This window comes from Myotis lucifugus, unplaced genomic scaffold (genome assembly GCF_000147115.1).
Source record: "Myotis lucifugus unplaced genomic scaffold, Myoluc2.0 scaffold_131, whole genome shotgun sequence".
In the NCBI taxonomy this organism is placed as follows: Eukaryota; Metazoa; Chordata; class Mammalia; order Chiroptera; family Vespertilionidae; genus Myotis; species Myotis lucifugus.
Genome location: NW_005871179.1, coordinates 2,440,015 through 2,466,379, shown reverse-complemented (window position 1 = coordinate 2,466,379; position 26,365 = coordinate 2,440,015). Strand labels below are relative to the sequence as shown.

Here is a 26,365-nt window from a genome sequence, read left to right as displayed (position 1 = left end):
GCGGTCGCCCGCCCCGCCCCGCGGCTCTCCTGGAGCCGCAGCGAGCCCCGCGGCGGTTAGGGACCTGGGCTTTCGGTGCGGGGAGGCCAGCGCGCCCGAGGACGTCTGCCCTCGCCGGGCCGCAAGTCCCCAGCGCGCGGTGGCCTGGCCTCCCGCCTGGGCCAATGCGGAGGCAATAATAGTAACTGCAGGCAATGCCTGCTCGGTGTGTGCCCAGCAGTGTGTGCCCAGCTCTGCGTGTTCGGAGTCATGATCCTCCCCGCGGGATCCTCCCCGCGGGGACTGCGGAGTAATGACCGAAGCGACCCGGCTACACCTCCATAAACGGGAATAATGCGACTGTTAGGCTTACTGCGGAGGTTAACCGAGGACATTTACACAAAGTGCCAGCAGTGCCTGGCACACAGTTGGAGCCCAATAAAGGTTACTTTCTCTTCCTAAACCACACTGCTTTAAACGGAATGGTCCTGGCGAAGTACATTCATTCGGTAGATATGCTAGGAGCTGTGGGGGATACAAAAGCCGTAAGTGAGTCACAAGTTCACTCCCCCCTCCCAGCTTTGTGCTGAGTAGACAACACGAATCTCTCCATGATTGCTCGCTCACTAGTCCCAACATTTTCCCATTGTCTTGATTATTTATTTATTTATTTTTTGCATTCATATTCTCTCTCTTTTCCCATTAGGTCTCCCTCATCCCTTTGTCTTTGTTTCCACGTTTTACATTTATTTTATGTTTCTTGATTGTTTGCTTCACTCCCTTTCTCTTTTCCCCATTCCCTTTCCCCTCTAGTATTTTTCAAATTTCCAAAGCCTTTTTTCATTAATATTCACATTTCTGCCTTTACATTTCTTGGACATATATTTTGTTTTATAAAAGAAGGTAACATAGGATCAAATACACAACTTCTCTCTATTCTCCAAACATGCCCACATCTTCCTGACTCCCTACCTCTACTTCCACGACTCCCTCCTGGAATGCCCTTTCCCCAACTCTGCATGTCCAGGTCCTACCTATCCTTCAAGGTCAAGACTCAAGAACCGGCCAACAAACTTCTGTAAGGGACCAGATAGTAAATATTTTAGACTTTACAGGACATATGGTTTCTGTGGCAACTACTCAGCTCTGCTGTTGTAGCAGGAAAGCAACCATAGATAATATGTCCATGAATACAGGTGGCTGTGCTCCAATAAAATTTTATTTATGAACCCTGAAATTTGGATTTTTTATAATTTTCATGTATCATGAAGACTATTCTTTTTATTCTTAAACATCTTAAAATGTAAAAACCATCAATAACTTCTGGGCTGTACAAAAAACAGTGATGTGCTGGGTCTGAGTGGCTCAGTTGGTTGAGCATCGTCCTGTGCACCCAAAGGTTGCCGGTTTGATTCCCAGGAACATACTCAGGTTGTGGGTTCAATCCCTGCTCAGAGCATGTACAGAAAGCAACCAACTGATGTTTCTCACATTGATGTTTCTCTCTCTCTCTCTCTCTCTCTCTCTCCTTAACTCCCCTTCCACTCTCTTTAAAAATCAATGGGAAAATATCCTCGGGAAAGGATTAAACACACACACAACCAAAACAAATAATAATAACAATAAAAAACCAAGCTAGTGATGTGATGGATTTGGCCCTTGGGATACAGTTTGCTAACCCCTGCTCTAGAACAATGCTATTTCTCTGCAATCTATCCTGATAATTTGTACTTGATAGTAACTTTTCCCTCTTATAGCACTTGCCTATAATCCTTCTATAGCATTTATCACATTTTAGTTTTTATTGTATCTGTCCCCCCCCCCCCCCCGTGCATTTATCATCTTTCCCAGCAGAACTGAAGCTCCTTGAAGGTAGGGTACAGATCTTTTTACTCTATGTATTACCTCCCATCCCACAGTGCTTTGCACAGAGCAGGCATTCAGATACATACAGGATGGTTATACAGTTAAGTGCTGGGTGGCTGATCATTGTTTCCACTGTGCAAAGCTTACTTCTCTCCTTAGATAGTCCTTTTGGGGCAGGATGCCTGTTATGTGTATATCATCTTGATTAGATTACAGAAAGAAATTTTTTGAGGGCTTTGTAAACAAGGTGGAGAAAGGTAGGCAAATGTCAGTTCATTTAGGGGTTATCGGATAACAAATACTTGAACAAAGAATGTTGATTATCACCAACCTGTAGACAGGGCATGTGTCCTCATTTGGGTCCTATTCAACATTTCTATCAGCAAATTAGTTAAAGACAAAGAAAACATGCTATATAATTGATAGATGGCAAAGTTAGCAGAGGCATTATATAATGAATAACAAAATTCAGATATGAAACATTTCTGCCCCACCACATATTCTTTGTATGCCTTGGTTTTCTTATCTTTAAAATGGGGATGATAAAAGTTCCTGCTTCAGAGGGTTACTGTCAGGATTAAATGAGGAAATACATGTAAACTCTGACAGAGAGGGCCCAGTAAATGTTAGCTATTAACTATTACCATTTTCTTACTAGGCTGGAACTCTGGGATAAATTCACAAGATATTTAACACATGTCATTAACTAGACATTGGCACAAAATATAAATTGTATGTGTTTGGGGCTGGGGCGACCTGGAGTGAGAGCAGTCCATGTAAAAAGAAACCTCAAAAACAAAAGCAGACACACAAGCTGACCCAACCCTCAGGAATTCAGGTGACACAATGCGCTGTGGCCCAACAGTGTCATCCCCCGGGGTTGGAGCAGTTGATGTGGGGCCCTGGGTGCAACTTCCTGATGAAGGAAGGTGACACTGGAGCCAGAGTCCTGTGCTTTCATAGCTGTGTGACCTGAAGCCTCTTCAAGCTTTTTGTTTTCTCCTCGAAATACTGGGGCCATAACATTTCTTTCTCGGCCTTATTATCATGGGTAAAGGAAAACTTAGAACAGTACTTGGCACATAGTAGGTGTTCAATAAATTTCAGTTCCTCCCTACCATACCATGCAGATCTGGAAAACAGTCCTGCCTGCCCCTTGAAGGGCTAATACAGCAATCCAAGTCCCAACTTACTGTGACTTGTGGCTTTTTATATTTGGAATTAAGGTGCTTAATTGTGGATCACACTTGAAGGGAATTAATGAAAAGGTGGAAAGTGCCTAGACAAGAATAACCAGAACAGTGGGAATATAGGAGTTTTTGACGTGTAATAGGTAAAAAAAAAAAAGTCTCAGCCTTTAGACTGGATATTCATATTCTCTCTCTCTCTCTCTCTCTCTCTCTCTCTCTCTCTCTCTCTCATTAATCCTCACCAGAGGAGATTTTTTCCCATTGCTTTTCAGAGAGTGGAAAAGAGGGAGGGAGGGGAGAGACAGAGGAGAGAGAGAGAAGCATTGATGTGAGAGAGACATATGGATTGGTTGCCGCATGCACCCTGACCAGGGTCTTGCCCTTGACTGGGAATTGAACCCATGGCCCTTTGGTGCTCGGACTGACACGTTAACCAGTGAGCAACACCAGCCAGGGCTGATTGGGAGGGAGAGGAAAGAGACATGATAACTGTCTACAACCACAGTAGGAGATGGACTCTGTTATAATTCACAGGACAATCACAGCCAGTGGTAGAAGTTTCAGGGGAGAAGATTTGGGCTTAATTTGAAGAGTCACTTTCTGATCATTAGAGCAATTCCACAATGGAACGGCTGCTTTTCAAAACGACGAATCTTGCAAGTGCCAAGAGAACAATGGACTCCTTCCTGTCTTTTACTTTTTCTAATGTTCTTTCTCCATATTCCTTTGCTTTCCTTTCCCTTGATCCTGTCTTCCATTCATTATAGGGCATTTATTACTCTCCCCCCCACCACTTTGTCCTCAAGTACTATTCCTCTCATTTCTCCTTCATTTTCCAAACTTTCTGTTGGCTCTCCCCACCCCCACCCCAACACACAGTCCAATGACTGGAACTGCCTCCCTGAGTTGTAGGCTGCAAATGGCTCAGAATGTCACTGAAATCTGGGCCAAGATTGCTGTACACACTGGCAGGGAGGGAAGGAAAGCAAATGGATTGCTGCAAAGGCAGAACTACTGCTGTGACTCTCCCACCAAGGTAGAGGGATCCAGCGGAATCTCCTGAAACCTAGGCCATGGGAAAGCCCACTTGTCGCTGGGCACTCACAGGCAGACAGATGGGGTCCCAGCCGAGCACTGTTCCTTCAAAGATGCTCTCCACAAGCTGAACTCATTCTGAATCCCTTTCCAGCTCCCCCTAGGCATTTATTTCCCTTATCTTGGAGCTACACAGCCATCTTGTCATATTTCCAATGTCAAAAACTCCTCTCCTACCAATGAAGCAGAGAACGGAGACAACTGGATACCTGCTGAGCTCCCCAGCTAGCATATGGATGTGTAGACACATCTGACAGCAATGACATGTAGGCCTGAGTCTGCTTCTAGAATTTTCAACTCTCCTTTCTCTAGCCTTTTATCTTATACCGTCTAGGCCCCCTTTTCTTTATCCTTGGTTCATCTTCTCTTCCCTCCATCTTCACCTACCCAGCTTCCTCGTTGCCTCTTTGGCTTACAATAGTTTCCTTTTCCATTCTCGTTGCCCAACTATAATGTGCCAGGGGATGGCAAGGAAGGCCAGCTCCCTCCCCTCCCCCAAGGGCCCCACTTCACTTCATACCGTGAGCTGGGATCTGCTGGATGTTAGGGCTCTTGGGTACAGGCAGACCACTGGGCATGGCCGTGACAATGGCTTGCTGATGCGGTGATGGGCGGGACCGAGCCTCAGGCACACTCTTCTCCCCAGGTACCACTTCCTTCCAGTCCTCTGGGGTGCACTGCTGGGGCTGTTAAGACACAGGACAGGGATGATCTTCTCATGAACTGCCTTTACATTCTGGACACTTCCCTGCTTCCGTGGAGCTTGGGTAGAAGACAAGGACATTAAGATTTAGCCAGCCCCACATTAGACAGAGGCCCCTTTCTTGGAATATCCAGAGGTCTTCACCACTCACCCCACCTAGAAACATGTCCCAGTAGGGCTGTGGGATTACCTGAGCTGTGGCCCCTGTTTGTTCCCTGCGCCTGGGATCGTCTTACTCACCACTGGTGATGCAGGCTGTAGTTGTAAGATGACAGCGGAGGCGTGCTGGAACCTGCGTTGAGGGGTGTGGGACAGGCCCTCAGGATACCCATTGTGAGGCCCAGCATCTGGCGTGGGAGGGTGGCAATGCTGAGTGCTGCCAGGCTTGTATAGGTTGGCAGTGGGACACTGGAGAGGCAGGGTGGATGTAACTGGGCCTAGAGGCATGGCATGGGATTCGGGACTGGGCTGCAGGGCCAAGCTCGGAGGGATGGAGGCGAGCTGGGGGTGGGACTGGGCTTGGAGTGCGGGCCGTGCTTGCTGGGGCTGCTGCTGCTGCGCTGGCTGCTGCTGCTGCTGGATCACAAACTGGGGCTGCAGGTGCTTTGAAGGCGGCTGGGAAAGGAGCTGGTGTGGCTGCAGTTGAGCATAGGCTGAAGGGGAAAAACCAGGGAGGGGGCGTGGCTTGACCTCATCCTCTGCAAAGCACCCCAAATGGACCCCCTCCCATGCCACATAAAGGAGGCTTCTCAAACTCAGTGTGGATTGCTTTCACCTTTCACCTAGAGCCTGACTTGCTCATGGCCCAGTCTTTTCTCTGTTTTCTTGCTTTCCTCCTATGCTGCGACACGACCTGTGGCTGTCCCTCAAAGCCCAATGTAAAACTCACCTCCTCTGTGAAGCCTTCCTTGACATTCCAGCGGGATTCTCTAGGGTGCCATGTTCTCTCTCTTCTCCAGACCCTTCGCTTGCTTTTTTCCATGCCTTCAATACGTGCAGCCTCCCACTGCCCAACCCAGCTCTGTCTGGCTCGTTCTTATTCACCCTCTGCTCAGCCCAGGCTGGCCTCCTCCAGGAAGCACCAGTTGCACACAGTGGTCCTCAGACTGTGGCAGGAGGCAGACCAGGGCCGGGCTACCAGGACCTTCTGTTGCATACTATGGGACCTTGGGCTATGTGCACAACCTCTCTAGGCCTCAGCTTCCTTGTCTAAAAATTAGAAATAAAGATAGTTCCTACCCCAAAAGTTGTAAGGGTGAAATAAGAAACAAACAAAACTGCAAATAAAATGAGAGAAAATGACATGATGTGCACAGCCTAGTGTCTGGCACCCAGTCCTGTTCAAGCATTTCTAGCTATAATTAAAATCATTATTTCAGGATTGGATTCTCAAAGTATCTTGGCTTACCTCTATCAGAATCAGCAGTATTACAGTGAGCTACAATTGTTCTTAGCTCTCTTTCCTTCCAGATCATAAACCCCGTGGCATCAACACTGTCAGGTATCTCTTAATCCAGAACCTCATGCCTGACACTGGATGGGTGCTAAGTCAGGAAACTTATTGTCATTTTTGCCATTCGCTGCTGGCCTTCTCTCCCTGCATGTTAACCAGGCTGACCTTTTGAGGTGAGGATTTTTAGTATTCCCTTCCGGGTCTACCTCATGCCTTGTATACAGTAGCATTTCAGGAAATTCGACTGAAACCCAGGTCAGAAACAAGAGGCATTAAGGAAAAACAAAGTGGTCCCTGGTGACGGACTGTTGCAGGCAGAAAGAGAGCCAACATGGGTGGCCCACAGGCTACGGTCCGGATGTCAGTCAGTGATGAAAGAGGGAAACTCCAATGGTGATGAGGTTTTGAGAGAAATGTGCTGGGTTTGAGGTGATGGTGGAACGTCCAAATGAAAATCACCAGCAGGCATTTGGTGATTATAAGTTGCCCCTGACCCTAACCGAAGCCTTGTCTCCCAATTCCATGCTGAGTAGCTCAAAACTTAACAACCAGGCAAAAAATGTTAATCAGGCAAACTTCCCGATCAGGAATTTCTAAGACAACTGTTGATAAGCACCTGAGATACTATAGATGCCACGCCAGTCCTGTTAGGCTCCAGCAGCCAAACAGACCTGCAGAATGATGCTTATCCTCACTGAAAATCCAAGTAAAACCTTTTCTCTCTTATTACAGCATCAGGAATTCCGGGCTTGGGAACAGAGTCACTCTGGGGGCTGCCTATCTGAGGTGAGAGCCAGAGATGGTGCAGGTCAGAGGAGCTGAGAGGATCAGTGGCACATCCCACTACTCGCTGGCTGTGTGGCCTGAGATGGGTCCCTTTCCTTCTCTGGGCTTCAGTTTTATCTGTGAAACATGAGGTTTGGGCTAGGTGATCATACAAGTCTCTTCCTGTTTTACAATTGTGAGCGGCTATCACAGGAAACTAGTTTAAAATTCAGGATTTGTAAGAAAACGTTAAAGAGAAGAAAGGTTCTGGATCTATAGAACATAAATAGTATAGTTAGGGAATTAGGGACACTACATGTTTGTTTACCAAATTGGGAAAGGCGACTGCTGGCCTCCTGGCCCTCCATCCCTGGGCCTCCAATCCTACCCTACCCCCTCCCTGACCCTGTGCTGCTCGTGGAAAACCCAAAGGCAATTGTTTTAGAACAAATGATGCTAGTGTATGCCAAGGCTGTAAACAAAGCTCGTGGAAGCTTAGATAACCTCAGAGGGAAGGTAGGGGAGGGTGGGGGTAAGGGGGAGAGATCAACCAAAGGACTTGTATGCGTGCATATAAGCATAACCAATGGGCGCAGACAACAGGGGGTGAGGGTGAGGGCAGGATTAGGGGGGTGGGGGGGGCAATGGGGAGATAAGCACACATTTGTAATACCTTAATCAATAAAGGGGGGAAAAGACCCCAATGTATTTTGGGTGGAGTATACATCCTTCTGAGGTTAATGAAAAACAAATACCATGAATTAACTGCAGCATTGTCCTGGGTCAAAAGTCCTTTTATATTGAGTATTGCAATAACCTAATGGGTGTCTGTGACTCCAGTTTCTTCTATAGCCCACCTTACAGATGATTGCAAAGTACTCTTCCTGGTGCACAGATCTGATCCCTGATCAAAAGCCATTGGGGACTCTCCTTTGTCTGCAGCCATCTAAAGCCCCTGACGTTCAAGATCTTTTCACAACACAAACCAACCTTTCAATTCTTATTTCTTTGCTCCAAGCTCACTGTCCCCGCTATGGAGTTTGTCTTGTCTCACGCTATCTAGAGCGCCACAGATCAAATCCCGGTCACCCTTTCCCAGCCTTGCAGCTAGCAGGACTCTCCCCTTCCTCCCAGCTGTTTGGAGGTCTCTGCTTTGCACTGTCCTAGGGACAGCGTGCCACTGACCAGGAGTAGGATGCTGGGAAGTCACCTGACCTCTCTGTACCTCTGTGTCCTCATCTTTAAAATGGGGGTCATGATAATACCTATCTCATAGTTATTTCAGTAAACAACTATCTCCTTCAGTAGGCAGAATTGATGGGATTTGTTTCCTCCAAAGCACCTCGAATTTAGCAGATGCTCAATCAGTATTACTGAATGAATGAATGACAAACATGGGCTCCAGCTTGTTTGTCCCACAAAACCAGAACATGGAACCAAGATGGCGGCATAGGTAAGCACCTGAATTCGCTGCCGAGCACAACCACATTAAAACTACAACTAAAAGATAAAACAAGTATCATCCAGAACCACGGGAAGGCTGGCTGAGTGGAAATTCTACAACTAGAAGGAAAGAGAAAAGTGCATTGAGTCCGGTAGGAGGTGCAGAGGTGGGGAAGTGTGGAGGTACAGAGGCGTGCGTGAAAGGGGCTGGCAGCTGGGTATGCTGTTGTCTTTTTCAATCGGGAGGGAGATACAAGTGCCCGACTGCTCTGAACTTCAATTCTGGGAGAGAATTTGGGGACCCAGACTCATACAGAGAGAAACTGGACTGTCTGGCATTGGGCCAGAACGTGAGGGCGGCTTTCTCGCAGAGGTGCTTGCAACGTTCATTGTTCCTGCACGGAGCCAAGGGACACAGACCCTGGGACCTCTCTAGGGCAGAGCAGACTGGCAGCCATTGCTGTTTGCTCCACCCTGGTGATTCTCTGAGATCCCGCCCACCCAATTTACAACCCCACCCAAGCTGTGCGCAGAGGCTTTTGCATAGAATGGCCTGGCCTTTCTCCACCTAAAAACCTGTCAAACTGTAGCTGGGTCAGAGAACCCCAGAGCTTCCAAAAGAAGGCCTAAGGCTCGTCAGCAGCCTGCATTGCTTCACAGCTGCGCCTCATCTGGGCACCTCCAAACCCCAAACAAAGAGGAGGAATCTGCAGATCTCTCTGTAGCTCCTACTGGGTGGCCTCAGGCAATGGCGGACTTTGCACCTCCTTGGAGATCCAAGAGCCAGTATACCCAGTGGTCAGAGTGAGACCATCCAGATTACAACTCTTCACATGCATAAGAGACACTCAGGGAGCAGACTCAGTGAGCGCCAAAGCCCCACTGAAGCAAGTCCTGCCCCATAGGGTGTCTCCAGCACAGAAGTTCTCCCATTATAGATACAACTGGTCCTCACAGCCAATTGGCCTGAAGGTCAATTCCTCCCAGTGATACCAACAGTAATCAAGGCTTAACTACAACAAGACTGTGCACACAGCCCACAAAGGGATGCACCAAGAGTGTCCACCTCAGGTAATTAGGGAGGCTGAGCCACTGGGCCCTATAGGACACCTAGCACACAAAGCCACTCTATCAACACAGGGAAGCAGCCAAAATGTGGAGATAAAGAAACATGTCACAAATGAAAGAAATGGAGGAAAGCAAATTACTGGATATAGAGTTCAGAACCACGGTTATAAGGTTACTTAAGAATCTTCTAGAAACCTCCGAGAAATACAGTGAGACTCTCAAGGATATGAAAAAGGACCAATTAGAAATTAAGCATACACTGACTGAAATAAAGAATAATATACAGAGATCCAACAGCAGACTAGAGGATCCCAAGAATCAAGTCAAAGATTTGAAATACGAAGAAGCCCAAAACACCCAACCGGAAAAGCAAAGGAAAAAAAAGAATACAAAAATTTGAAGATAATATAAGGAGCCTCTGGGACAACTTCAGGCGTACCAACATCTGAATTATGGGGGTGCCAGAAGAGAGAGAGCAAGATATTGAAAACCTATTTGAAGAAATAATGACAGAAAACTTCCCTTACCTGGTGAAAGAAATAGACTTACAAGTCCAGGAAGCGCAGAGAACCCCAAACAAAAGGAATCCAAAGAGGACCACACCAAGACACATCATAATTAAAATGCCAAGGGCAAAAGACAAAGAGAGAATATTAAAAGCAGCAAGAGAAAAACAGTTAGTTACCTACAAGGGAGTATCCATACAACTGTCAGCTGATTTCTCAACAAAACTATGCAGGCCAGAAGGGAGTGGCAAGAAATATTCAAAGTGATGAATAGCAAGAACCTACAACCAAGATTAGCTAAGCTATCATTTAGAATTGTAGGTCAGATAAAGAGCTTCACAGATAAGAAAAAGCTAAAGGAGTTCATCACCACCAAACCAGGATTATATGAAATGCTGAAGGGTATTCTTTAAGAAGAGGAGGAAGAAGAAAAAGGTAAAGATAAAAATTATGAACAACAAAGTGACAACAAATACATATCTATCAACAAGTGAATCTAAATATCAAGTGAATAAAAAATCTGATGAACGGAATAAACTGGTGAATATAGTAGAATCAGGGGCATAGAAAGGGAGTGGATTGACAATTCTTGGGGGGAAGAGGGTGTGGGGGTGCGGGAAGAGACTGGACAAAAATTATACACCTATGGATGAGGACAGTGGCGGGGGGCGGGGTAAGGGTAGGGGGGTGGGAACGGGGTGGAGGGGAGCTATGGGGGGAAAAAGAGGAACAACTGTAATAATCTGAACAATAAAGATTTATTAAAACTTGAAAACAACCACACAAAAAACAGAACATGGATGAGGTGGGTGCCACCCTGCAGACCATTCTGGTTTATGGAAGACCTTCCTCCTGTCGAGCCTCTGCTCACTACCTTCCTGTGCTAACCTTCAACTCACCCTAACGGCCCTGCTCCTCGTCCTCAGGACATCACAGCCCCTTTTGGGTTCAGTTTCAGCCTCCTGTTTCCTGGAGTTCCCTTCTCCTGCTTCAGTGATCTGAGGCATAAGCTTCTCTGGCGCAGGCTCGGCTCCTGTTTTCTCCCTCTTTGCCTTAACCCTCAACTGTGAGTTTTCCCTAGGAATTCCTGAATGCTTTTGTTTGCTTGTTTGATTCATCTTGTGATAACATTTACTATCTTGTATATGTATCCCATTGATTCTTAAAAATTAACTCGTCTCTCCCACCTCTCATTTTAATGTCTTTTGAATTGGGATGCATATACAGTTGATAATGTGGGTTTAATTGGCAGTGCTTTTCTTAGTAAAAAAAATAACGGTGCCTCTTATAATCAGTGGTGTCTTAGATTAAACAGAAATACTTGCATTCTTTTGTGTGTTCATTTCCTATCTATCCAACCAGATGGCATGGTTTTACAGTCAAAGATGTCTTATGTTTCTTTTTTTAAAAAAATTAAAAATGGCTTTAACTCAACTGGGAAGTTTTTATGTATCTTTTATCTTCCGCATTGTCCAACATAATACTCTACACGTTTGTAGATGCTTAGCAAATGTTTGCTGCTGATCATGGTAAGGCCAATGAATTCTTCTCCCTCTCCCAGCCCCCCAGCTCAGTGTGGGTGGTGAAGGAGGGCTTTCCCGTTGAAGCCATGCTACCGAGGTGGCCACATCCCTCTTCCCCACAGTTAGAATGGGGCATATCCCTTTATGAAACTGATGCACAGAAATCTCTCTGGACCTTCCTTCTTATATTTTCCCTAAGGTCCAACAGTTTCATTTTTTTCCTGCACCCATTTTAGCTCCCACTCCCCATTGCTAGAAAGTTCATTGCTTCTAAGGATCAAAGGGTTGGTTCCATGGGACCTCAGCCACAGCTTTGGAAGGCTTCATCAGCCCTTTCTGCTGGGGAGCAGGGGAGGGGCAGGCCTGGGGTCTGCAGGAATTAGGGCCCAGCTAAAAGGAGACTCAGGGCACGGTCTGATGCTCTAACCTTGAACAGCCTCCTTAGAATCTGAAGAGGCCCACTGCTGTTCCCAAACGGCTGGTTGTTAGCAACAGGGGATTCAGGTCCTCCAGGCAGGAGGGCTGACTGTGAGGGATTACTGACACGCCCCTTCACTGCATCCACTGTCAACTTATCAGTAATGGATCTCTATTGATCTCAAGGCTTCAAGGATGCAGGACTCAGCCCACTTTCCCGAAATGCTGGCACTCTTGTCGCAAAGTCTACAGGTGCTGTAAGCATCCCAGTCAATAACTGGTTAGAGTTTGGAGCTACGGGAATATTACGAGGGGAGGGTACCTGTGAGAGAGGAATGGCATAACTTTTTACTACCTGCTATTGTTCAAGGTTTAGAAAGTTACATGAAGAGATACTTTCAGCCATTCAGTCATTCCACAAACATTACAAAGCACCCACTGCAGGCCAGGTACTATGTTTGGTGCTGCCTACAACATGGCCCCTAGAATACGGTAGATAACAGTTCAGTGAAAGGACAGCTGGTGAACAGATTTCTCAGCATAACTTGGTAAATGTTATGATAGGAGATAAGGGCCGAATGCTGAGGACACAGAAAAGGGGGTTCAGCTTGGGAAGGGGAGCAGAGAAGATTTCCCAGATGAAGAAAGTATTAGCACCATCCAGAGTTAGGAAGATGACAAAAGGAACAGCATGTGGGAAGAGTTGGGGCTATAAAATGCGGGGGTGCATTCAGGAACCTGTAGGGCATCCTGTACCGCGGAACCCAGGGTGTCTCTGGGAGAAAAGCCAGAGAGGAGGCAATTTTAGGTCTAAATGATGCTGGCACCCTCAGGAGGCCGCTCAGCTCCAAAGATGTCTCAGGCCTCAGGGTATAACTGAGATTGAGGTCAACTCCAGAGGTCAGAGCCTGATACACACAGACAAGGAAGCTCCTTTTAGGAAAACTGAAAGCAACAATCACATGAACGTTCCTCGGTGCAGTTCCTCGGAGCTGAGGGTTGGGAGGAATCTGGGGGTGGGGGTAGAGGGTGGGGTGGGAAGCAGAGTGAAGGGAAGTTTCCCTGTAAGAGGAAACTGGGTTATAAAATCAGGGCTGCCAACTGAGGGGCTCTCTGCGGCGGTGCACCTACGCTTTTGTGTCCTTAGGCCTGCTATGCAGCCCGCTGGCAAAGCCACCCAAATCCTCTGTGAGCAGGATTCCTTACCAGGCAGCCTGGAGCATTAAAATGAAACTACCCCATCCCTGGCAGAAGGATGATAGGGAGTGCAGCCTAAGGAGCTGAAGGCATGGGTTTTAGAGTCAGACAGATCTGCTTTGAGTCTTGGTTCTGCCACCTCTAGGCTGTGCAGTCTTAGACAAACTGCTTAACCTCTCTGTATGTGGATTTCCTGTTCTGTAAATGGTGATACATACTACATAGAGAAGTTAGAATCAAATGGAATATTATGCTTAAACCACAAAGATGTTCACTGCCTTTGTTTATACCTAGGAGATGCTCAATAAATGGTAGCTATTTGTATGTTGCTTTGAATGCCTCAAAGCATTTTTCATCATTTGAGTCTCATGTATTCCTTATAATAAGCCTCTCAGGCAAATGTGCAGCATTCCCGTTTTACAAGCAAAAGCTGAGAGTGGTTTCCAAGTGACTTCTACAGTGCAGGCGGTTAGGGGGCAATCCACTGCGCCTGACAGATGAGGCCCAGTGCCTTCATGTAACAAATGCTCAGAAAGTGCTGCTGGGCGAGTGCAGGGTGCGAGTCGGGAAGCACACAGAACACGCAGGCCTTGGAGGCTTAGCGGGAGGCTGTGGAGACCGTGAGAGGGGATCTTGGGGGGACGGACAGAGGCAGGGGAGTATTATGCCAGAAGGTGGGAGGTCAAAGTCATAAAGGGGTGGGAGTGGGGAAGAGGCAGGAGGCCTGTGTGAGGAAGCCATGGCAGTGAGAGTGGTGCAATGGGCAAGGGGGGGAGCGTCGGGAAGCGACCCCCAGGGCAGAGTCAGTCTATCAGGAAGCCCTTACGTGCTATTGATTAAGTCTCTCCCATAGTCGGGGCATTGCCACTGACAAAGTAGGAACTAAAGACACAGTGCAGGGTTTCTGGCCAAGGAAGAAAGAATCTCTGGGGAAGATGATTCAGCAGCTGTGAGCAGGACGTCCCGGCAACCAGTTAATCCTGCCGTGAGCCTACTCTTTGGTGGTCACTTTGCAGGCCACCTCATTCACCTTTACAGCCTGTGGTAAATATAATCATCTTTGTTTTATAAATGAATTGATGTTTACAGACATTAGGCAATTGATGATGGTCATAAAACTAGTGATGAAGCTGGGGTCTGAAACCAGGTCTAAGTCCAAAGCCTGTGCTTTTCCCATTTATAACACCCCCCCCCTCCCTGGTGAAGGAAAATTAAGTTAAAATAAGCCTGAGACTGTGAGCCTGGTGCACAGGAAAACCTTACGACGGTGAGCAGCGGTCAGGAACTGGGAAAGGGGACCCCTCCATAGAGGAAGACTCCTGGTTGTTGGTTTATGAATTCTCCAAATGTTAAACATGTCAAATCGGGTGGGGAGGTATCCAAGCGGGAATATCCTGTCTCTGGCTGGCAGCCTCTGGGGAGCGAGGATGAGGGCAGGGATGGATGCATAACAGTCATCTGTGGACAGTTGGTAGATTTTTGAAACGTAAGAACAGACAAGCTCTGGGGGCTAAGTGTTGGAATAAAACACAAGGGAGACGGGGGAAAGGTCTTCTGGGTGTCCCAGAGCTCATGGCAGTGGGTCAGGGGAAGGGGAGGAGGAGCAGGTCCCACCTACACGAACAGATGGTCAGAGGCACACATGGCCTCTCGGGTGTAGGTACTGCCCAGTGCCAACGGAGATCATCCTCCTTCTGTTCAGTTCTTGAAACTTACTCATTTGTCAAGGTGCAGCTCAAATTTCCACAGCCCCTATTGGAATTCAAACTTGCCCCTCTCTGTGACTCCCATATGGTTAGCATTATGTTTGGCACATAATAGATGCTAAATGAAAATTTGCTGAGCTGAACTGAACAATTAAAGAGAAAAAACTATTTGGGGATGACAGTTATTCTTTCTAAGCCATATCTTCTTAATTTGTGAGATGAAATAATCATTGCTAGGATTAAATGAGATACATAGGTAAGGCATTTAGTACAGTGCCTGGAATTGAATTGTTCATGAACTGTAATTACTATTCTTAGCTGGCAGCATCCATGGAAGTAATATACATAACAGGAGCCTGGGGTGAGGAATGCCAGGAAAGGAGGAGTGCTCAACAGTTCCAAGGTCCTCTGTGTATCACAGCGCGCTCTCTCTCTCTCTCTCTCTCTCTCTCTCTCTCTCTCTCTCTCTCCCTCTCTCATCCATGCTGAGGGATGTTATTGAACGAAGTATAAAATTCCACTGATATCCTGTGGATTCCCCCAATATAAGGAGATTCTTAGTAATCTAAACTTGGTCCTACAGTGGATAGTTGAAATGATCTTCATGGCTACTTGCATGATTCTATATCAAAATGGTTAGGAATTTTGATTCTAGCCAGATAACAGGCCCACCTGCATGTTCTGTTTTTTATTAGATTCTCTAAGTAAAGGTGCGTGTACCCCCAGTTTGGCAGCTGCTTGGGAGGGAGATATGGTGCGCCAGATTCCTGGAATCAGCAAGCATCCCACTGTCCAGCCTATCACAGACAGAAATCACTGCTCCCCGACACAAAACCCTCTCTGTGATAAACAAAGCCGCTATGTGCAGTCCTTTCCAACAGAGCATTCTCTCTCCTCCGTGAGACCTGAGGAGGGACGAGGAGGCAGAACAAAAACGGGCATCTGCGGCACGATTGTGTGAAAGATTGTGTGAAAAGGGCGCAGGGTTTTCAATGAACAGACAGTTCCCTTTTGTCACAGCATCTCCCTCCCGGTCAGCAACTTTCTCCTCACCTTTGGGCCAGACGGCACCCAAGGCCTCGGGTTTATCCACTAGAATGAGGACTCCAAGAACCCAGCTCCCTTAGGACTGGGCTTCCCTGGAGACCAGGCCCTGGGACCCTGCCGCCTGCCCCTCTCTGTCCTCCGTGGTTCAGTCCTGGTCACTGAGAAGCCCAACCTCTTAGGCTCTGCTCTCCGCCCCTTACTCCCCTCCCCCACTCCTTTTCAGGGCTTAAGGGACCTTTTCTATTTGCAGAGCCTAAAGAAGCCGGTTGCCAAGGTGACAGGAGCAGGAACAGCGGGGAGCTTGCCATGGGGGAGGGGCTTTGCCCCCAAACAGCTGTCAGTGGGAGCAGTCCCAGCTGGGACTAGAGCCTTTGCCTGCTCTGGGAGGAAACAGCCCCCAGGAGAACACATTCCCCTCTGCTCTACTCCCTCCACGGCCCCTCCACCGCAAGTCTCCACTGGTTACTTTCCCTGGGGGCAGCCAGCCAGCCAGCTCAAAAAATGCTCCAATAACAAACAAAAAAACGCTCTGTGCTCCCCCTTCCCCCCCCCCCCTCAACTGGCATGCACGCATGCTCTGATCATTCCATTTGCAGTGGGTTGACTGGGCAGGAGGCCAGGAGTTACCTCCGCCTGGGGAACTGCGGGGCCCAGGGCAGGTGCCGCTCCAGGCAGCCCTTCCATCCCACCCCCGCCCCTGCATCAGGTCATAGGGTTAGTTCAGTCTTTTTGTTTGTTTGTTTGTTCCAGGGGCCCTGAGAGGATCTGCAGCATCCTGAACCACCGCTGTCATCCATCTGGGAGGTGGGGGTGGGGGAGTGGAACCCTAGGGTTTACAGAGAGGAAGGGGTGGGAGAAGAAAGGAAGAATAGGAGGGGACGGTGGGAGGCAGAAACAATGCAAAGCCTACTGATTTGTGCCTCTGGGGGAGAGGTCTTTGTGGTCCGCAGCTCACAGCTGCTCCATAGAAAGTTCTGTGGAACCACTGGTCCCTGTACTGCAGAGAGCCACATACTGTCAGTCCCAGCCACACCTGGGCTCTGGACCTCAGCCTGTGACTCACCTGCAGTCACCCTGACCAGGCTTGAGAGAAGAGAGCCCTCCATTAGACTCTGTAAACCCCAGGACAGTCTCAGAACCGCTGGCTCTTTGAGCTTCAGGTCAGAAATAAGAAAGGCCTAGAAAGCCCCAAATTACTGTCAGAACTGAGAGAGGCAAACACGGCTAGATGCCTGAGATCCAGGATCTGACTCAGCCAGACTTGGTTCCCAGTTCTGCTCTAGGGTTTGTGCACTGAATGAGTAGGTAGAAGAAATGCTAACTTGGGGTCCTTGCTCTAGTCCAGTGATGGCGAACCTTTTGAGCTCGGCGTGTCAGCATTTTGAAAAACCCTAACTTAACTCTGGTGCCGTGTCACATATAGAAATTTTTTGATATTTGCAACCATAGTAAAACAAAGATTTGTATTTTTGATATTTATTTTATATATTTAAATGCCATTTAACAAAGAAAAATCAACCAAAAAAATGAGTTCGCGTGTCACCTCTGACACGCGTGTCATAGGTTCGCCATCACTGCTCTAGTCCAAGCTGCTATCAAGCCACTCTAAGAACCTGTCTTTACCTCTGAGCCTCAGTTCCTTTCCCCCTAAAGGAAGAGGCTGGACCAGTCTCTGGAGAAAGCAATGCCAGACAGAGAGAGACACCTGGAGCCACAGGGCAGTGAGGCCTCCAAAGGTTCTGTAGTGACCACGGGAGGTAGAGACCAACCCTTGGTCCTTGAAACCTCAAAAAGGCGAATAGAGGACTTTAAATCAGATTCTTCCCAGCTCACTGTCATAATGCTTTCCTGACTCGAATACCTTCGTCCACTTTGCCTGCTGGGTCAACTGCTCATACTTCAAGACTCACGCGCCATTTCACCCGACCATCCTGCCTGGTGCTGAGATGACCACCTGTGCTCTGGGCCCACTTACCCCGTACTTATTCCTTTAATGGAATTTATGACTGAATGGATTTCCTTATATATCTGGCTCTATCCTTTTGACTGTACACTCCTTTAGGTAAGGAATCATATTTTGACCATCTTGGTTCATTAGTAACAAGCAGAGTAGGTTCTCAAGAAAAAAATAGATTGGATGAGGTCCGAGGGCCAGTGATGGTCTCAGGGATGTGACCAGGCTGAGCCTCTCTTTAATGCAAAGCCACGCGGCCCACCGCCGTATTTATTTCTGTGTTAGAACAGCGTGGCCTTGCTCTCTGGAAGGGAAAGTCAGGCTTCTAGGGCTCTTGGCAGGTTCTTCCCATCAGAGATGGCCGACAAGAGGCGGCACTGGGAGAATTTTAGCAGGCGGGGAAAGGAGCCTGGCCCCGGGGAAGACTGATTCACCTCCTTCAGAGAACTCGCCTCACAAGTGACTTGCTGGATTATTTTTAAAAATCTGCTACATCTATTCTCGCGTGACCTCTTTGGGACCTTTCTTGCTTCTCCTCCCCAAGGACAGACAGTGCACTGGGTTCCGACAGTGCTGGGCTCACACGTTACAGCGCTCATCACACTGTACCCGTCTGTCCTTCCAGTCTGTGCTCTCCTCCAGGGCAGGCCCCGTCTTATTGATCCACACATATCCAGAACTGGCAATACAACTGGCAAATACTGGTCAACAAATGTCTGTGGAATGATGGGAAAACGACTTCCCACTTCCTCATCTCCCCATGTGTTCTTACAGGCCTCTGGCTGGCCCCATCCTTTTTGCTGACTCTTAGAGAATTTCAAAATAGCCTCGCTGCCAACCTCCACCCACACAGGGTCAACAGCTATAATTGCACACTCTGAGCTTCACTGCTGTGCCCCCTGTGAAGGACTCATTTAGTTCAACGGATGTGGCTTCCTTTTAAAGCTGGATGAGAAGCATGAAACGGATTGAGGAGCTAATGAGCATTTCAAGATTGGAGGAGGGGAGAGACACATGGCTGGGATCTTAGCATGTCCCTGGAGAAAAGGAAAGTTTGAAAGTTTTCCCTGGCCCACAGTTTTCTGGGATAGGATCCTTCTTCCTGGAGCCCTTACCTGGTGCAATGAGGGGATGGGCAGCCACAGCGGGCACCATCCGGCTGAGCCCAGCCCGGCCCTCCAAGCTCCCAGGCACACTGCTGTTGCCATCTCCTTTCTTGAGTGGCTCCATCACACTGTCAGTAAGGCCAGACTTGGCACCTGCAGGGGAACCCTGAGCAGTGTTTCTGCCCTGTGACGGGGTAGGCAGAGGCTGGCTGCCACCTGGCGTGGGTTTCAGGGCCAAACTGGGCAGGACAGGCTGAGTGGGGGAAGGGCCCGAAGCTGCTGCAGCTGGTGTCTGCTGTGTTCGGAGGGTCAAGTTCTGTACCTGGAAAAGAGGGGTCTACAGGAGTCCAGAGAATGTGGGTAGGAGCAATGCCAACACACAACTAAGACAGGGAAGGAGTTAGGGACAGATTCAGGAATAGCTGAATAGGATCGTGTATGAAATCAGAGACAAAGAGAGAGAATGAGTTAGGGCTGAAAGAGAAACCAGGAGCAGGTAGAGGCTCTAAAGGGGACAAGAGAGAGAGCTATTAATTGGATCCACCAGCAGAAGAAATGGAGTTCTGAGAAGGGAGGATGGCCCAGGCTGGGGCAGGCCCGGGCAGGCAGGCCAGGCGCTCTCCCTTCTGTTAATTCCCGCCTCCTCCAAACTAGGAGGATGGGATGCAGACCACTTAGAAAGAATTCCCAGGTACCGCAGGGCGTGCGCTTGCCACACTGGAAAAGGCCAGGGCAAAACGGAAAGTTAATTAACCAGCAAGGCCACCAGGCAGAGGATTATCTGGTCCCCAGAATAAGCTGTGCACCGGTTGGGCCTGCTTATTCAACCTGGTCCCTGGTGCCCTCTGCTGGACATACAGAGGCTGTGCCAGACTCTCATCTGACAAATCCGATGATCTTGCTACCAAGTGTCCTCCACGTGGTCCCCGTTCTGTAGCTGGGGATGGGGTGATGGGAGTGGGAGGTGTTCCTCCTCCGGGCTGCCCATAGGATCTTTACAGCCACAGCAGTACCTGTGGGCTCCCGGCAGAGGGGAGGGACCCAGGACTCAGCTTCCCTCCCCCTTCCATGCCATTTCCCCTGATTCCTAGAGGCGCTCGTCTATGTAACCAGAGGGGGATTTTCCACTTGAAAGCAACCGAAGCAGCAGAAGTTACATTGGGGAGGGCGAGTGTAAGGTACAAAGGTAGCAAAGACCACCAGGCCATTACTGGCAACCACGCTGGCCTCGGCGTGCTGCTCTGACGCCTGACCATTGTTGTAGGAACAGGGGCAGGAGTGGCTGAGGCCTTCTCAGTGGGGAACGAAGGAGCAGGTCTGGGTGCATTGGGCCGTCCAGTCTCCCACCTGCTTTCCTAGGAGATTCCAGCCTTTCCAAAGATTCAAAGCTCCACCAGGGCTTGGGCCCATACCCAGTATCAGTCAAGGGGTACCCACCCCCCTGCCCTCCCACAAGCATGGAATCCTCACCTGGGCGGGGGTGGGGGGCCGGGCGGGGGAGCCAGTGCCGAGCTCAGGCTGCACAGTAGCGACGGTGGCCGTGGGCGTGAAGATGAGCTGAGGGGACAAAGGAACAGTGCCGCCTAGGCTCCTAGCTACCTGCACCAGGTTACCTGGCTGGGCCTGGAATCACAGGAAACGAGGCGCCTTTTACCTGCCCAATGTGGGCTCAGCCACAGGACAGACAGTTTAGCCAGCGAGCAGATATGGGGAACTAGGGAGGCAAGAAAGGGAAGGAGTCCAAAGGGATCCTCTGAAAATCCTGATCTAGGCTGGGCAGTGAGGGGTGGGGGAGAGCCACCCTGGGGCTGTACCCAAGTCAGGTTTACTGCAGCAGCCTCTGTGAGGAGCTCATCCTAGAGGGGACCTACATTCGCAGGTCATCCTAGTCACTCTCTCCTCAGCCTCCCGGGGGCAGGGACCCCGGGCTGAAATAGATGCCCTAGGATCACTGGCTAGGTCTCACCCACTCCTGACTCTAGGTTGGGTCAGAACAGGACTCGGCTCCAGAAGGGATGATTTGCTCAATTTTTAGTCAAGTTTATGTGTGTGTGTGTGTGTGTGTGTGTGTGTGTGTGTGTGCACGCACTCGTGTAGACAACAGTGGTAGAGGAAGCAGAGCGTCTAGAGCTGTACTTTGTGTCTGCATCTCCTTCCACGGGACGCAATGCAGGCTACGTGATGGTCTCTGCATGACACTTCCACCTCTGTGAGTCTAGCCTGGGGTCAATGTGGACATGCTGGTGTCTCGAGAACTCTGTGAGGCACCCTCCGTGCATGTGTGCTCTGCTCTGGGGAGGGAGGCAGACAAGCTTCGGGACTCAGTTGGGTCAGTTGAGTTGGGCAAGGGAATGAGTAACTGAAGACAAAGGCTGGCGTGGGCAGTGCCACAGTGTGGCTGTTTCCCTAGAGAAGTGGAAGTCTAGTCTACGCTGTGTGTCTAAGGGGCTAGTCCCTGGGAATGGAGCTGCACCCCAAGCAATGAACTCAGAGTCAGGAACGGAAGTGCAGGAGCAAGACCAGAAAGGCTCCGAGTGTCAAATTCTGGCTGCAGGAGTGAGGGAGGGTAGGACTGTGTGTCAAGGAGCTCGAGGGAGGCATCTTCAGGATGGGAGATATGAGACTGGACAGAGCTGAGCATAGAACCAGTAGATGCTACTGCCTCCTAGGGGGCATGCTGCTATTTTCCCAGAAAATTCTTCCAAATCTTAGGAACCTCTTAAGTTCCTAAGGGCCTCTGCAGCCCTCAGGGCCAGGTGTAGAGGAGAGATCTTAGGTATGCATGTCCAGGGCCGATGCCGTCCTGAGTACATTTGACCCAAACATGCCCACCTGATAAACAACTGCTAGGGTGACCCTGATTAGCGTGGGGCCCAGCTGGGAGGGCAGTGGAGGCACCAGCATGTCCTGACGCTGGCTGCCACCTTCACTATCTGAGCCGAAATGCACCTTTGGCCCTTGACCACCAGCAAGGACTGTCACAGTGAGCTAAGACCGATGTCCCCATTTCTGTGCAGTATATGGATGTTTCTGTGCTTGCTTATCTGATGTGCCTGAGTGTACAGACCGTTGAGGCAAGGACTCCCACATTGTCTACCCTAATTAGTGTTAGAAAGTGGTTTCTGAAAAGAGCACAGTTCTGTTTCACTCTCGGAGGGGAAGGAAAGGAGGCATCATGGGTAACTGTTTCAGCCTGGAAACCCCACCCCCCACCCCCGTCCTTGTCTGAGCCCATACCAAAGCTCCCACTCAGCTGTCCAGCTTCCCTCCCTTCTTTATTCCACCCTTATCTCTGCCGACTGTCTCCTAGGCTTCTTATTCTCCGACCTGGACTAATCCCTACCCTTTTCCATCTCTCATCGCTCAGACTCTCTGCCTGTTCCCCTGGCCCACCTGAGCCGTGGCCCAGGCTGGGTACTCACCATCTGTGCCCTCAGATACATCTGCGCTTGGCTTGCAGTCAGGGCGGGAGAAGATGTGTTGCCCAAGAGCACAGCCTGCTGGGCGATGCCCGAGGCGGTTGCTGAGTTCACACTCTGAGCCCGGTTGATGAGCTGGGCTGCCGCTGGGGAGGCTGCCAGATTGATCTGATGGGAGAGACACACAGTAGGAAACAGGAGGTCCTGTTGGTTACCTCCGTGCCCCATTTCTTTCTCCCCCCTCTCTGTGGATTCGGCTTTCTTTAGAACAGTGGTTCTCAACCTTCCTAATGCCTCGACCCTTTAATACAGTTCCTCATGTTGTGGTGACCCCCAACCATAAAATTATTATTTTTAAAAAAATATATTTTGATTTTTTACGGAGAGGAAGGGAGAGGAAGAGAGATAGAGAGTTAGAAACATCGATGAGAGAGAAACATCAATTTAGCTGCCTCCTGCACACCCTCTACTGGGGATGTGCCCGCAACCAAGGTACATGCCCTTGACTGGAATCGAATCTGGGACCCTTCAGTCCACAGGCCGATGCTGTATCCACTGAGCCAAACCGGTCAGGGCTATAAAATTATTTTTGTGCTACTTCATGACTGTAATTTTGCTACTGTTATGAATCATAATGTAAATATCTGATATGCAGGATGTATTTTCATTGTTACAAATTGAACATAATTAAAGCATAGTGATTAATCACAAAAATATGTAATTACATATGTGTTTTCCGATGGTCTTAGGCGACCCCTGTGAAAGGGTCATTCGACCCCCAAGGGGGTCGTGACCCACAGGTTGAGAACCGCTGCTTTAGAACCATCTCTGGTCCTTGGCCCTGGATCTTCCCCCAGCGCTGCCCCATCTCTGGCCTGTGTGCAGAGCTGCAGGGAGGGTCCAATGGCGAGACAAGTGAGCTATGAACAGAGAGCCTTGGCCCTGGAACGATGACAGGGAGTTGTTAAAGTAAGGGCTAGGGAGAGACACGTATTATTTCTGGAAGAGCAATAGATCCCAGCCATGACTCCACATGGCTGAGGATTCCCCACCACTGGGTCTTAGGCAAGGAGGACGGAGCTGGTCCTGGATTGGGGGCTCTGCCTGCTGCCCCCCATCTACTCACCGAGGATGACTGGGCCGGGGCCTGTGCAGACACACTGCTGCCGGGGGTGCTCCCTTGTCTGTTGGCCACCAGGCTCGCCTGGAAAGGACAATTCTTATCACTAGAGTCCCAGATCTCCCTTAGTCCCGCCCAGGCTCTCACCTTCCAAGGAAGTACAACAGGGTGGGAAGGAGTCAAACCTCCATTCTGCCTCATCTGTGTGACCTTAAGCGAGTGCCTCAGTTTCTTTTTTCATAACGTGAGGACAATAACAGTGTCTACCTTGTACGGTTGTTAAAAGGATTGAGCGAGGCAAAGCATTTGCATGTAAGCACTCCAATTGTCAGCTATGGTTATTAGCAAGGTTTCCAGCTCTCTCAGTCCTCCACTCCTCCTCACTCCATCATATCGGGGCCCCCAGTCTACCCTCTCCCCTTGGCCAGCTTCCTGTCACCCTTCAAGGATAGCGTCAATGTTACTCCAGCAGAGAGGCCTTCCCTGGCCGCCCAATCTAAGGTCTTCCTTGTTATTCAGTCACAGCTTACCACAACTGAGATGGGCACATATTTTGTTTCCTTGTCTATTTGGATTTCTGTTTACTGGCTGTCTCCCCACTATGAGCTCCAAGAAGACAGAATCCACAGTATACTCAGTGCCTGACATACACTCTGGCATATAGTAGGTCCATAAAATATTTTGTTGAATGAATGAATGATGAGTTCTTCTCAGGCACTGATGGCAGAGAGGCAAGCTGACTGAGCGATGCCTTTGCTTGTGGACCTCTGTGACCCTCAGTCCTGTCTCTGTGGTACAGTGACCTGGTGAGGAAGGCCAGGGCTGGGCTGGGCAGGCTGAGGGTTCCAGCTGCTCCACTCAGGAGCTGTGTGACGTTGGGCCAGGTGTGTAGCCTCCCAGAGCCTTCTTCCTCATCTGTCAGAGGACGCCGACAACAATCACACCTACTTCTGGGGTTCTGTGAGGGTCCTAGGAGAGCATGCACGGAGCACGTGTGCAGTGCCCACTTCTCTTACTCCTGCAGCCACCATGACCCTGGGGCATCAGCAGCACCCTCTCGTTCTCACCTGCTGCACAGCCGCCAGGCTCTGGAGCTGCGCGCTGCTGAGGTGCTGCTGCTGCAGGGCGGCCGTCTGCAGCATGAGGTGCTGCTGCTGTGCGGCGTACATCTGCTGCAGGTACTGGGCCGCGGTGCTGGGCTGCCTGTGCAGGGCCTGCTGGATCACCTGCGAGGGGCCGGGGAGGCGCAGACAGCGCTCAACAGCTGTGCCCCTCGCCCCCTGCAGACCCACCCCTTCTGCCACAACGCCTGCCAACCCCCCTCTTCCCAACTGCTCAGAGAAGGCCACCAGGTCTGCGAGCACCACAACCAATCACTTCTCAGGGAGGCATCTCTGCCTTATCTATCTTGCATCTCTTCAGTGCATTGCCCCCCAGAATGGTCTGCCCTGTGTTGGCTGCCCCCCCCTTGACTTTAAGGCAGCCCACCACTGCTCTGACTCACTCTCAGGGTGGTGGGGAGGCTGTGGGAGACAGAAGTCCTTGAAGTCTCCAGTGACACTGTGTCCCATGCCAATAACACTCCCCTTCCCTTCCATTCTTCAGCCTCAGATTAGGGTGATTGGAACACAGGGAAGATGACAGAGGGAACCAAAACTCAACAAGGCAGAGAGAAGGAAAGTGGTGGGAAGAAAGAGACAACTCACAAGGGGAGAGGGCTATTGCCACTTAAGCAACACACCAGCCAACTAAAACTTACCCAACGGCTATATCCTCCCTGCTTGGGGGTTGGGGGGAGGGCCCTCAGGGCAGACTTGCACTGCTTCCCAGGGTGTGCCCCTAGCTGCCTGGAAAGTCCTACCAGTCCCTTTGAAGAAATCCCCTGGGGCTTGCAGAACCGGCAAGTGCCACAGGGTGATGCGTTACTCTCTATTCTTTCCCTCCCTCCCTCCATCCCCCACTCCCTGGCCTTACTGCCATTCTCTCTTTCCTCATGGGACTGGCTGAGCCAGTCTCAAGGAAATGAGGAAACGATAAAAGGCTCCTCTAACTGCACAGATTCAACACCACAGTTATTCCACTAGACCACGCTGACAGGCCCTCCTGGCCAGGCCTGGAGATGACTAAGGAATTCAATCCAAGATCAGCTGGAATCTCACCTGCACTGTCTGTCGGTCAGGGATGCCACTGTACACAGAAATCTGGGGCCCAGCGGGGCGGCCACTTCCACCGCTGCTGCTGCTGACCCCGCTGGCACTGCTGGCGACACTGGCACTGCTGGATGTATGGGGGACCGGCAGCTCATTCTCCATGGCCTGTGGGATGGCACAGCCGGGGGGTTCAGATGGCAGAAGAGCAGGCGGATGCTGGGAGGAAAAAGGCAGAAGTGAAATATTAAAACACTTACTAGAGCAGGCACACGTATGCAGGAATTTCCCATCAGCCTGTGGGGGGACTACTGCACTGAGGTCCTATCATCAGAAGGACAGGTCCAGGCAGGTTCACTAGGGGAGAGTTGAAATCAGGTCTGCCTGATCTAAAGTCTATGACCTGTTCATTCTGCTCAAGGAAGTAAAACCAGCAGAGGAGGCGGAGCTCCTGGAATGGTCTTACTGGGATCATCTCTCACTCCATCCAGCCCTTTATCTGTGGGATGGAGATACTGGATATCAGAGAACTAATTATTTCTCCACATTTATACAGGCGGTTATTGAAAGAAATGGGAATAAAAATCTAGAGAGAACAGAATGAAAGGAAGAGGCCAATAAGGAGACAATAAAATAAACTGAAGTGTTTGTTTTGTTTTGA

The 26,365-nt window shown here is 49.6% G+C and overlaps 1 protein-coding gene across 1 annotated transcript in view; it reads right to left on the bottom strand.

Moving 5' to 3' along the window:
• The window catches only part of PHC2 (polyhomeotic homolog 2), a 49,043-nt gene extending 23,159 nt beyond the window's left edge, over positions 1–25,884 (bottom strand). The window contains 8 exon segments of the mRNA XM_023758549.1: positions 4,651–4,816; positions 5,074–5,486; positions 19,028–19,340; positions 20,489–20,575; positions 22,441–22,605; positions 23,564–23,641; positions 24,625–24,783; positions 25,717–25,884. Of these exon segments, the coding sequence (XP_023614317.1) occupies positions 4,651–4,816; positions 5,074–5,486; positions 19,028–19,340; positions 20,489–20,575; positions 22,441–22,605; positions 23,564–23,641; positions 24,625–24,783; positions 25,717–25,869 (1,534 nt within the window). The 5' untranslated portion in view covers positions 25,870–25,884.
• Between the last annotated feature and the right edge of the window lie 481 nt (positions 25,885–26,365).